The sequence below is a fragment of the Salminus brasiliensis genome, chromosome 15, assembly GCF_030463535.1.
Source record: "Salminus brasiliensis chromosome 15, fSalBra1.hap2, whole genome shotgun sequence".
In the NCBI taxonomy this organism is placed as follows: Eukaryota; Metazoa; Chordata; class Actinopteri; order Characiformes; family Bryconidae; genus Salminus; species Salminus brasiliensis.
Window position 1 is genome coordinate 9556500 of NC_132892.1, and position 14156 is coordinate 9570655.

The 14156-nt window shown below is 40.8% G+C and overlaps 1 protein-coding gene across 1 annotated transcript; it reads left to right on the forward strand.

The window, feature by feature from the left end:
• The first annotated feature begins 1412 nt into the window (after nucleotides 1–1412).
• Nucleotides 1413–8333, forward strand: adprhl1 (ADP-ribosylhydrolase like 1). Its single transcript, XM_072657616.1, has 7 exons — nucleotides 1413–1626; nucleotides 5105–5269; nucleotides 5366–5491; nucleotides 6181–6321; nucleotides 7409–7536; nucleotides 7808–7940; nucleotides 8176–8333. Exons 1-7 carry the CDS (start codon nucleotides 1413–1415, stop codon nucleotides 8331–8333), a joined length of 1065 nt encoding a protein of 354 aa, XP_072513717.1.
• Nucleotides 8334–14156: the final 5823 nt, after the last annotated feature.

The window sequence follows — 14156 nt, forward strand, 5'->3', positions numbered from 1 at the left end:
CAGGCGAAGGGGAAGCAGGAGTGAGTGAAAATAATTAGCCCAGATTGATATAGTCCTGCAATGATGGTTTCCTTCTGGAAGTTTCTCCCATCTGCACACAGGATCTCTGGAGCTCAGCCAGAGTGACCATTGGGTCCTTGGTCACTTCTCTTACCATGGTCTTTCTCCCCTTATTACTTAGTTTGGTGGGGCAGCCAGCTCTAGGAAAAGTCCTGGTTGTCCTGGGCGCCACTGTAGATGAAGATCAATCAATGTTTTTCTGTCAGTGGTGTTAATGTTATGGCTGATCAATATGAAGCAGCTATAGTGCCCAGTTGTATGTAAGTTCTCAGCAGGTTAGTCTGTAACCTATACCTTAAATGATGTATTTGCCCTATTTAGCTTATCAAACAATCAATTAAGGTGCCATTATTATTATTTCCTGTGCAAATGGCTAATTTGCACTTCACCATTAATATCATGTGCAGACTGTATAATGGGGTTAAGCTGGCATTTAGGAGGTGGGGAAACTTCTTCAATGTGGGTCAACAATATGGAACAGTATTAGTATTAGTTTATATATTATATGGCTTTTGTATTATATTATATGAGTGTTAGATCTAGAAATCCATTCAAACGAAACCGGATTACCTTAAGAAGAGATCTTACATTTAAATCAGGAAAAAACAACATACTCCAGCAAAGTTTTACCAACTACTTAACCTAACTTTTTTGATTATACTGTACTTCTGCAACAGTGCTGAATAGGATACCTATGCTGCTTTATCTGAACCCAATCTTGGGGTACAGAAAGTTCTAACAGAAAGCAAACTGTGAAAGCACAGAGGCCTCCAAAATGAGCTTGTCATTTCCCAGTCTTCCAGTACACAGTGTGATGGTTACTTGGAGCTAAGCAGGGTCAGGGCTGTCACTCTTCGGTAATGCTCCATTCGTGTCCTAGGCCATGGTGGGAGGATGGGGTGGGGGAGGTGGGATGTAGTCCTGATCCTGGACCAGCTGACGGGCTCAACTTTCTCCATTGGGATTGCCTTTTTAGGAGACACCTGATCGCAGCCTAACAAAGAGGGTTTGTTGATAAGGTCCTACTTGTGGGTGTGCGCATATGTGGAGCCAGGGTGATGAATAGTGGTGATTAGGAAGGGTGACTTGGGAAGAAGAGAGAGAGGAGGGGGTTGTTTAGGGGGTTTTGGTCAGGCTCTAGGCTGGCGTTTTAGGAGCGTGAGATAGCGGAGCCCTACTGAAGCGCTACTGAAGAGTTGAGTGACTTTGAGGTGCAATATCTTTCTTAAGGTCTTGGTCAAACATTTTACAGGGTCTTCTTAACTCTGAAGACATTTGAGAGAGTGTACACTATACTAGTGATTTAAAGGTTTTAAAGGTTTACTAGATGCTTTGGAGTTAAAAGGGCCCTAATGGAGAAATTCCAAGCTGGAATGGTCCTGGGTGCGGTTGGAGATGCCCTCGGATATCGCAAAGGCAACTGGGAGTTGTGCATTTCAGGAGCGCAGATTCAGAAGGAGCTCTCTGCTCTTGGGGGGCTTGAGGCCATCAAACTGGATCCAGAAAACTGGCCTCTGAGTGATGGGGCAATAATGCACATTACCACAGCGGAGGCCCTGATCACAGGTAAGGACACAGCCAATCAGGTGAGAAGGAAGAAAGATCTAAATGGCTTGAAAGTTTGACAGCTTGGTCCAAATGTTGGACCAAGTGTTGGACCAAGAATGTCAGACAGAATACTTTGAAATTTGAGACAGTTTGTCCATCCTTTAACATCTTGTCTGTGTAAAAGTTAGTTGTTCAGCATTAATGACAGGAGCTATTGTGTGTGGGTTCATATTTCATACATTTTATTTTCATGTCCATTTGATTCCATTGCTTCTGTACAATTTCTCTAAATATTTGTGATATGGCAAATCCATTAAACATATTCTTAGCTGATGTTCTGTCAGAGCTCAGAGGTGGGATGTTTTATCAGGTCCTGTAAAGACCTGCCATATATAACAGGGAAAAAGTCTCTCACAGGACTCTTTCCAGGTCACACACCCACTGTTGTCTCTCTCCAAAAACACACATCACTCACTATTCAAGCCTATGTCTGCATAGAGACATCTGATCAGTCTCTTTCATAAACAGTTGACGACATTCTCACACATCAAAACACCCAACTGCCGCTAATCTCTCAGTGCCCAACAATACCACAATAGGGCTGGGTTCAAATTCCCCATCCATCCATCCATCGGCATTCCAGTGCCTTCTGACTCCAGGTAATCTCCATCAGAACAATAAATAACCGGCACACTGGTGGCTTTCCTTAATCCTTTGAAACCTCAGCGTAAATGTCAATCCCCATCCGGACCATCTCTTAAATATACCTTTGGCATTCACCATGCAACATCTAAGGCAAGCTCTGGAGTTGCCAGTTGTGCCCAAAATAGACCTTGAGTGAATGTGATCCTCCACCAGAGTCAGACAATGGTAGGGCAGAGTTGTTGGACTGCTATCATCTCATGCAGTGATCTGGGTTCAAAGCCTACTGCGGTTCTCCTAAGAGGTACGATGACAGCCTCTGGCAATAGTGTGCTGCTTATCCGAATTCCAGCGCTGCTGGACTGCTGAGAATAAAAATGCCACAAACAAGCCCAACTAAAGTCAGTCGGCTCCACTTTATCCACAACAGGGGCAAACTAACAACAGATGCGTATGTGTTCACTGGAGATCAGAAACGTATACTTTGCATAGTATAATTTAAATAGTAAGTAATCTTTCCCAGTCTATTAAAGTTTCGTCTAACCGTGTTTGTTTGGTTAGCAAGCCAGGTCAGCTTATTAACTCAGCTATTAGGGGAAGGTTAGCCAAATACATATACATACACATGCCAATTCAAAAGTTCTAGTTAACTCAATAGTTAAGGGAGGAAAGGATCTCCAAAACGCATGAAGTTACCCCAAGAGATTTCTACTTTAAGATCATCTTTCTCAAGGTCTAAGGTCTAAGGTCTATGGCAATTTTTTGAGCTTAAATATTCATCAAACCATGTCCCAACCTTCAGCAGCAGCTTACAAAGCAGAAGATGGTTATAAGAAGACAGCAAAAAATGTCATTAAGAAATGAGTTAGCAGGAACAGTGGAGATCAAGTTGAGCCAAAGACCAAAAAAACTTTCAGGGAGAACTGCTTATAGCATTGCTAAGAATGCAAATCTTCAAGAAGATTTAGCAGAATATGTGCAGAGAGAAGAGTCACCAGTAGAAAAGCTTTCCTGCATCCAAAACCACAAAATTCAGCTTCAGAAGCCTGATGCATTTTGGAAATATGTCCAGTGGACTGAAAACATTTAAAAATAGAACTTTCTGGTCAATGGCAAGGAGCATTTCACTGGTAAAGAGAAAGTTCTATTTTAAGTGTATCAGTCCACTGGACATATTTCCACCTATATTTCCACCTTGGATTCAATTAAATACCAGCAAATACTGAAAGCAAATATCAAACCATCCCTAAAAAAATCTAAAGATGAAAAGCGAATGCTTTGTACAGCAAGGATTCATCTGAAACACAGCCCAAAATCTGCAATAGAGAATTAAGCTGAAGGGTTTGCCATGGCCTGCACAGTCGCCAGACTTAAACATCATCCAATATCTGTGGATAGACCTCAAAAGGGAAGAGCATGCAAGACAGCCAAGGAGAACTAGAAGTCTTTTGAAAAGAATGAAGAAGAATGAAAAACTTGTGTCAATATAACTCCAAGTGTTCTACTATCATTACGATTCAAATAACCCTTTGCACTTAGAGTATAAATCATTGTTTATTTGATACAAACCATGTTGAGCTGTTATGTCGAATTGTCTTGCTTATGTGGTTCCTGGATCAAAATGATCTGTTAGTTAATGTAGAATAGACTTGCGTATGTGGTTTCTGGACAAAAATGATCTGTTACATAATGTAGAATAGACTTGCGTATGTGGTTCCTGGACAAAAATGAGCTGTTAGATAATGTAGAAACGACTTGCGTATGTGGTTTCTGGACAAAAATGATCTGTTAGATAATGTAGAATAGACTTGCGTATGTGGTTCCTGGACAAAAATGAGCTGTTAGATAATGTAGAAACGACTTGCGTATGTGGTTTCTGGACAAAAATGATCTGTTAGATAATGTAGAATAGACTTGCGTATGTGGTTCCTGGATACAAATGATCTGTTAGATAATGTAGAATAGACTTGCGTATGTGGTTTCTGGACAAAAATGATCTGTTAGATAATGTAGAATAGACTTGCGTATGTGGTTCCTGGATACAAATGATCTGTTAGATAATGTAGAATAGACTTGCGTATGTGGTTCCTGGACAAAAATGATCTGTTAGATAATGTAGGATAGACTTGCGTATGTGGTTCCTGGATACAAATGAGCTGTTAGATAATGTAGAATAGACTTGCGTATGTGGCTCCAGCACAGAAATAAATAAAGGTACATAATGTGGCTCAAGATGGCTGCTGGTGCAGTTTTGTACATCTATGTAATGTTGTCCATTTCTTTAGAGTAAGTCAGAAACTGTCAGACAGGCAATCTGTCAAGTGCAAAAGGTAATGCTAAATAATAAGCACCCTTCTAACCCTTGGTTATTAGAACGTCTACAGGTTCCCACCCTCTAGATTCACACCCATGGCCACCCTGGGAACTCCTAATCCTTCTTCTGCTTTATATGAGCCAAGCCATCTGTTTTAGGGATGTGAAGCGATTGAGGGTGTGGGTGCTGTTGGGCCTCATAGAGCCTGCTAATATCTGAAAAGCATCCCGCCCAATCTTCCACACACACACACACACACACACACACACACACACACAAAGTTGAGCTGCACTTCAAATCAGGGCTAAACTTAGCCTGACACACTACTGCTCAGCTGGCAGGAATGCCAAGCATGCTAATACCGCATGATGGCATCAGAATGAGTCTGTGGCTGGAGAGATAGTGAAAGTGTCTACTGTGTGTGTGTGTGAGTGTGAGTGTACCATGTACAAATGCATGATCCCTAATTCTGTGAAATCTACTGATGTGAAAAGTGTCATGTACATCACAGCTGACTGGCTGTACTGTTGTTTTGCTAAGATTACTGGTGTCTGGAAGATCTGTATAGAGAGCTGGTGCGGCTGTACGTGGAAGCCATGGTGTCCCTGAAGGGCCGAACGTCTGACCCCAGCACAGTAGAAGGCTGTGCCTCCCTCAAACCCAATAATTACCTTCTGGCCTGGCACACGCCATATAATGAGAAAGGTACAACTTGATCTATACTGCTGATCCATGACAAAACTGATGTAATGGTGACTTGTTGTAAGTTACTGGATCTAATGTTGCAATGTGTGAACTTAGGTTCTGGTTTTGGAGCGGCCACCAAGGCTATGTGTGTGGGTATGCGCTACTGGCAGCCTGAAAGACTGGACAGCCTGGTGGAAGTGAGCATTGAAACAGGCCGGATGACCCACAACCACCCCATAGGTACTGTATTATCCTTCTGCTCCAGCAACTTAAATCTAACTTATTTTTTTCAGACAAAATGAAATAAACACATAAATAGTATATTAAAGTAAATAAATAAATATGTGGTGTAATATAGCACTACAATTAGTAATGGTGAAATTAAAGTCAATGTTAATTAAATAATTAATAAATAATTAAATTAAATATGTCACATGAAATATTTCTGTTAATTTTTATCAGATACTGCATTATACATGTATATGTGTAGATATGTATGCATTAACAAACACACAAAGCCCAGGAGGAACATCTGATTCTGCAGCTAATGTGTAATTATTCCCTCCATTTTGGAAAAGCACTTCCAGCGTTCTTGTTTTAGCATGTTTTTGGCACCAATACAGTGCGCTTACACCAATGCTATAATTTTTTAGCAGACAGAGATTCAGAGACAGAGTAATGGGGCACTGAAGATTGTCTAATAAAGTGACTGACAGGCAGTCAGTGTAAACACAGGATCCGGGTCCGGTCTGCAGGTTTTCTCATGCACTTAATACACATCTGCTGATGCCATAGCTAAAATAATATATATATTTTAAAGGTTATACAGTCTTCATAGTTCATTTATATTGGTAAAAAGGGAGGATATATCGCTTTAATGTTTAGCTCCTTTACTGTGAGTAGAATTAATGCTGCAGTTTTATGTGCAGGCTTCCTAGGCTCCTTGTGTACCGCCCTCTTCGCTTCATATGCCGTGCAAGGCAAGCCTGTAGTGAACTGGGGCCGTGATCTTATGAAGGTGATTCCGATGGCAGAAGATTACTGCAAGAAAACTATACGGCACATGGCAGGTGAGGACCTTGGCAAAGGGTTTTAACACTTCATTAGATCTGGAAGGTTTTTTATTTAATTGTTTTTACTATGTTTACTAGACAATCCTTTTACCGTATTACCTACTTATTGCAATGAGTTTAAATAGTTCATTTGTAACATGCAGGATAATACAGCGCAATAAACTTTCCCAACTGACTGATTAGTGTATGTGTTTATGTGTATTGTGTATATTTCTGCTTGGGATGTTCTGATCAAGGTTCTGATCAAGGGGGGTAGAGCCCCCCCGAGTCTTTTAATGCTGACTATTGGTCGATACCAATCCGATCCAGTCTTTGTGTTTCTATAAATAATACAGCACCACAACTTAGGCAAGATTATATACATATATGCTCATATACAATAGTAAACACCAGTAAAATCACTATCTTTAGTACCAGATTCTATAATCAGACTAAATTCTAAACTGAGCAACTATTTAAACAAATGTTTCAAACTTTATAGTGTTTAATATTTTACAGTCCAGTCTGACAGTCTGCCAAAAATGGCAGAAAATAGACCAACATTTTCTGGAAGAGTGACGAGTTGAAATCCTCCTCATCTGACAGATTACCTAACACACCCAAGCTGCTGTTCTGTGAGCCATTTGCTGCATTACGTTTACATTGAGGCTCAGAGCTACCTCCAAGCTAATGTTTTCCTCTTCCCCAAACTCTCTGTTCCACCTTAAATAATGCCACAGTTAGGCTCTGCTGTTGAAATGCACACACTGTAACTGCGGCCCTATTTAAGGTGGAATAGAGAGTTATAATTAGAAGCTAACTTAAGCTTGTGTTAAGCTCTTCTTTGTTGTACTCACCAAAATAATGGCACAAAAGAACTCATGATCATGTTTATTAATGGCATCTAGAGAACACCAGATGGCACTCTGCTACAGCAAACCTTAGGATCCTAAATGTTATAAATCCTAAAAGCTGATACCTAATTAATTAAAAATGCCTTGATAGGTAGATTCCGAAGGAAAATCGGGATCAGCCCCCAATATAGTGTGACTGGATCAGATCTTGACATCCCTAATACCTGCACATCTCTCTATCCTCTTTCCAGAATACCAGGAACATTGGTTTTACTTTGAGGCCAAGTGGCAGTTCTATTTGGAAGAGAGGGGCATAGAAGAAGAAAGCCAGAACAAGCCCCTCTTACCTAATTGCTATGACGCAGAGGAGACAGATAAGGTAAAACATTGTTTTTTTGTATTTTAATGCTATCTTACTTTATTAGCTTTTTATCAGTTATAACTCACTGTTGATGCCAGAAAATCGCCTCATTCATGAACTTTCAGATGCCTGCCCAGTTCAAACATGAGTCTGATCAGTAGAATATTCTAAGGAATGCTATTGGCAAGTGCATATGTTGGGGGAAATCATTTGTATTGATCTTTATACCAATTGAAATAATGATTGCCACCATTACTGCAAGCGTTACATTCTTTATTATGTCTCTCAGATCTATAAGCGCTGGAGTTCAGAAGGACGAGGAGGACGAAGAGGTCACGATGCTCCTATGATTGCTTATGATGCTCTGCTGGCTGCAGGCTCAGACTGGGGCGAGCTGTGCAAACGGGCCATGTTTCATGGAGGTGACGGATCAACACTGAATAAAACCGGCATGCACATATGCACACTGGTTGTTTAACAGGGCCCCTCTATAGGAATTTTGAACAAAACACTGAGAACTGAGAAGTTAAAAATGCCATGCATTTGAAAGAATAATCGGCATGGCATGCATGGCTGTTTACTTTTCAACAAGCGAGTTATGCTGCAGTGTTGGAAAACTGGGGAACGTTTCCTTTACACTGATGCTTTGTGTTCCAGGAGAGAGCAGTGCTACAGGTCTGATCGCTGGGTGCCTGTATGGGTTGCTTTATGGGATGAACCAAGTGCCTGCTGGACTGTATCAAGACCTGGACAAGAGGGAGGAACTAGAAGAGCTGGGAGCCAAACTATTCCGGGCTGCTGCTGCAGAAAAGTAAACAGAGAAGTAACACCCCTGTCCCTCACCTTCTGGCTCAAACCGGAACACGGTTCTTAAGCTGATCACCCCTCCCAGCATCCTCCTCTCTCCCTATGCTTTGTTGATTAAGTTTTTTTAAATTGAGCTCTGCATGGATACTGCAAACTAAACGGACACTGACTGAGTTTTACTGCATCTTAAGAATTAAAAAAACATATAATAGAAAAAATGGACAATTTAGTGACACAGATGTGTGACTTGACTGCACTCCCATCTGGGCGCCAACAGATGGTGCCATAAGCGGCATGTGGTGTAACCAGACATTGTAGACGTCTTTGGCTGATCAAGTTATAGTAAATGTTCTGGTGCATGTATATTATGTAAATTAATTAAAAGGCATTATTAAGGGATCTTCATTTGTAGCAATTGCATTTTTTACCACAATTCTGCACAATTCTTAAATGCAACATCCTGGTAGACATGTCAGTGCATATGTAGAAAACCTTGTTAAAATGTTATGTTAAAAGTCTTTGTTAAAAGCCCTTAAACTTGTCATCAGGTCATCAGATTTCCCTTCCTCACTCTCATAACTAGACAATGTGCATGTCCAATTCATAGCAGTTACTGAATAATTCAGGATTTAAGAATAATTTAAGAATAAAAAGAAAGGATTTGAGAATAAATAGTATCCCAAAGGCCCATGTCTACTGGCTTTAACTATTTTAAACCATATTTTAATACTACAAAAATAATGCCACAAGAATTTACCAATGTATTATTCAATGTATATATTTTTTAGATATTAATGCAGTTAAATCTTAGTTAAATGCTCTAAAAATGCTCAGAACTGCAAGGGCCTGTCAGATTACAGAATGATTGGCAGTGGTCGTACACATGTTGTAATACAGTGCATTCAAATGTTTATTGGTTCTGACTGATATAAAATGTTTTAACATATCATTTTAAAGGAATAAACAACACTAAAAGTTGGGCTAATCTGGCAGCATGATTCTGAAATGTCACCTTAAAAAGGCGCCGCAGTTACATTCTGCCTCCTGCAAGTTCTGCACCATTTATGGTTGAATGAAAAAATCCACTAAGAAGCTGAATAATATTTTATAGGAAAGTATGTTGAGCACAGAGCTTAAACGAAGATGGAGTTTCAAGGAGCACCGGGAGCTTAAACTAGCACAGGGAGCTTAAACTAGCACAGAGCTAAAATGAATGACACAGAATGACACAGGCTTTGCTGTGTTTTAGTTACTGATTTCTGGGGGACGCAGGTTAGATGAACTAGTGGAATTAAAGCCAATTGCTGCAGCATGTATGAAGTTTAGCAAAAATGCTAAATGCGGGGGAAGGCATTCTCCTTATCTGAAGTAAACATATTGCTAAAGGCCTATTTTTACAGACAACTGGGTAAATTGGGCAGATTTCAAGTTAATGCAAATGAGTATGGTCGCTGCATGGCGTCTAGCCAATTGGAGAATAGTGGGTTGTACGCCATACAAGCGTCACACACAAAACAAACGACTTTCAAACAAGGAGGAAAAGTTAACAACCCCAGTACAAACAATTGATTATTGACAAATGACAAATTTAAAGTCAATAAAAGTGCTAATGAAAACTATTAAAACTACCCAAAAACAATATTTAGCAAAATCTCTTCATAGAAAATGACCCACATAATCTTTTCTCTGCCAGATTATAGTAAATTCAACCCAAAAACTATAGAAAATAGTTTAAAGAATCATGAAAATGAGTAGACAGGGGCTTTAACACTGAATGGAAAACCTAGAATGAACTACAACCACACCTTTCACACTACATGACTTCTGCAGTTTTTAAGGACACTTACATAATGCAGTGGATTTAAATGATCAGATGCTTTTAAATCTTCTACCAATCTCCCGAGCTTTCCCAAAAGTCTAAGAGCATCAGCCTCTCATGAGTTTAAATTTGTGCAGTGTGAAAGGGGATTAAAACGGCTCCACTACCCTCAATCTAAACCTTCTTGTCTTGTTATATTCCTGCTACAATACCCCACACCCCCAGCCCCTGTTCAGCTCAAATGCACAAAACCGTCTTCTGGCAGTGGCCCTATTTCCTACAGCATAACCATTACCAAATCCTCATTCCTGCCCTTGCTCTTGCCCTTGCTACTTGACAAGATACAGTGCAGATCTAATTACACAGGGGAGTGACTATGACAAACACTCTATTGAGGATGTTGCTGCTGTATTCTGAGTACAAAGAAGGGCCCTTCTATTTTATACAGACCAGAGCGGGAGGGGCATCAAGGAGCTGTTTCCATGGAGACCAACACAACAGTGGATGTCAGGACACTTAAACGGCTGGTCTCGGATCGCTCGTCCAGTTCAGTGGTCAGAGAGATTCTGGACACGCTACTGCAATATCTCACCTGGGAGCTGCCAAATAGGGGTGCAGAGAGCCAGGAGAGGACGCTGAAAAGGGACAGCGTATGTAGGAGTCACAAGAAAACAGCAGGGAGTAATGTTACTCGTCGCCTTACCACTTTTCAGCTCCTGCAATCTAAGTTTCTTTTCACCACCCCGAAGCCTGCAGTGACCCATAGACGGGAAGTGGGCTCTTTGAATTTAAAAGGATTCCAAAGACCTAAGGAAGTGGACAGACCCGACTGTGTTATGGGACCAGGGGTTAAGAGAGGGAGGTCTAAGGTGCAGGGCATGGTTGCCAAGTTTGCAGCAGTTGAGCAGAAGGAGAGAGGCCTCGAGATCAGGAACATGCAAGGACCACAAAAACTAGTCAGGCAGATTAGCAAGGGTCCCCTTTTGTCTGGAATGATGAAGAAGTTTGAGGCTCTGGCAAAAATACAAAGCACAAGTGATTTAATTGAGCGTAAGAAGCAAAATCGTAGAGATCAGTCAAATGCAAAGAGCACAATGAACCTGCGGAAACAAAAGACAGCTCAGGATTTAGAAGTCAGTGACAAACAAGTAACAGTAGATTATCCCAGCTCAAAGGTGTTCAATAATAATGCTGAGGAGCACCAGTGCACACTGCCAGTAGTAGAGGGGACACAGTGTAGTTCAGGTGAGCAGAATCCAAATCAGCTTGGCAAACAACTCAACAATGATGAAGATATATCAAGCCATGTGAACATCAATGTAGAGATCTCAGGCCAAGTGAACAATGATGTAGATATCTCAAGCCATGTTAACAAAAATGTACATGTTGTAAACAATTATGTAGATACTTTTGGGCAGGTAAACAACAATGTAGATATATCTGTCCGTGTGAAGAGAGATGTAAAAATCTCTACCCAGGAGAACAATGATGAAGATATCTCTGGCCAGGAGAAGAAAGAAATAGAAATTCTGTGCCTGGAGAACAATGATGTAGATTTCTCTGGCCAGATGATGAAAGATGTAGAAATCATGGGCCAGGAGAACAATGATGTAGATTTCTCTGGCCAGATGATGAAAGATGTAGAAATCATGGGCCAGGAGAACAATGATGTAGATTGCTCTGGCCAGATGATGGAAGATGTAGAAATCATGGGCCAGGAGAACAATGATGTAGATTGCTCTGGCCAGATGATGAAAGATGTAGAAATCATGGGCCAGGAGAACAATGATGTAGATTGCTCTGGCCAGATGATGGAAGATGTAGAAATCATGGGCCAGGAGAACAATTGTGTAGGTACCTCTTGCCAGGTGAAGGAAAATATAGAGATTTCAGGCCAAGTAACCAATGATAATTATACACTGATCCAGGTGAACAACTATGTAGAAATCTTGGGCCAGGAGAACAATGATGTAAATACCTCTGGCCAGGAGAAGGAAAATATGGAAATCTCAGGCAGGGTAACTAATGATAAATATAGTTTGAGCCAGGTAAACAACAATGTAGAAATCTCAAGCCAGAAAAACAATGATAAAGTTACTTCTGGCCAGGTGAAGAAAGAAATATATATCTCAGACCATGTAACCAATGATGAAGATACCTTGGGCCAGTTGAGCAATATTACAGAATTCTCAGGCCAGCTAAACAATGAAGTGGATATATTGGTGCAGGTGAACCAAGATGTAGATATCTCTAGCCAGCTGAACAAAGATGGAGATACATGGGGCCAGCCTATCTTGGGTCAATGTCTGACTGAACAGAAGAATGATCTGAAAAAATCACAACAGAAAGTGAGGTATGGGAAACCTGAGGTACTTTACTTCAGTGCTGTGGTAAACAACTATATTGGTCAAATTCACAGTAGACTTCTAGTGATGGAGATGCCGCAGAGGAGGTATCTAGCTACGGTTCTACAACCGCCCAATGTTTGGACACTGGCCCACTCATCAAGACCTCTAACGGGGATTTTTAAACATGATGAGAACAAGGGTTTGGCATCAATCTCATGTGTGGACCAACTACATGAAAAATGGCAAACTCCTGAATCCATTGAACACTCACTACAATTACACAGGAAAACTCTAGATATGCCCGACCCAGTGCAACTCTCACAACTCTCACAGCCTGTTAAACCTTTTTCCTCTGAGATTTCAAAAGTGCTGCAGTGCCTTGATATTAGTACAGATTTTGCTCCATATAAACATCAGGATTCATCAACTGACCCCCAACAAGATATAGATGTGAACTGTCATGAGCGTATTATACTTGCACATAAAGGTGAAAATTCAACAGCGAGGTCTCAGCAAGAAGTAGGCACAAAGAGTAATTTGCTTGTGGCACATAATAAAGTATGGAATGCTGTGGAAATGAAACTGGAGAAGGGCCAAAGTGTGGCAGTGAAGCCACAGGCAGACCCTTCTGCTTCTCTGATCAAACAAAGAGGCCATGGTTCACATTCACTGGAAGAGAACTTGGTTTCCAGCAACTGTCTTTCACCGACCTTAACTAAACCTATGAACACTGATAGGGAGAGTTCTGCACAACCAGAGAAATCCACAAGCCTTTCTGCAGGTTCTTTCCATTGGATCAAACAGTCAAATAGCACAGACCCAGAGTGCTGTGACAGCCATGTGTCTCAAGACACATCTCAAAGGGTAAACCCATGTGCAGCAAGTGTCTGCCTTAATTCAGTGAGTCAAGATAGCAGTGCCAATGAGCGAGACATCCCTCTTGCCAACCCCAAAAATGCTGAGACAAGCAGCGATCCTTTGAAGGAAAGGATCCAAGAGGGCACGTCAGGCAGCCTGAAGGTACTGAATAGTCAGCACAACAGTCAGTTTCAACAAACGAAAGATGATGAAAATTCTCAAAGGGAGCGGCCGAAATACAGGACAGTTAATTACAGTGATCCCTCTGCAAAGGCAAGTTATATACCTAAAACTATTAGGTTTACTGACACATTCAACTTCTGATTTTTTCGGCCTCTTCTGCATTCCAAGGTTAAAATGTCAGGCCACTACAATCAAAGCACATGTGGGATATATGATGTCTATTTCTTTATTCTTTATTATTACACAATGAATGCTTCTTCTACACATTGCATTGTTTCAGAAAGTTCCAAACTTACAGTGATTTCCCCTTTTCATCTTGTATTTTGCGTGAGAGCAAATAGAAAACTAGAGTAGAGGGGTTTGTCATATAGGTCTAATTTCCAAAAATCTGATTTTGGGAGATACCCCCTACACTGTTAAGTAATGAGGAGAATGTGTTTATTATTTTGAGTGCGTAATTCAAGACCACATGTGGAAAAGTGCTTAAACCATGTCTTTTAATAGTCATCATGAATGACTATAACATCACTTTGAGCCTCCCCACAGAAAGTGACAGAAGCATGTAGACTGTCATGGTAGAAGAATCTGACCAAATGTTACACCAATAGGACTCGCAGTGGGTT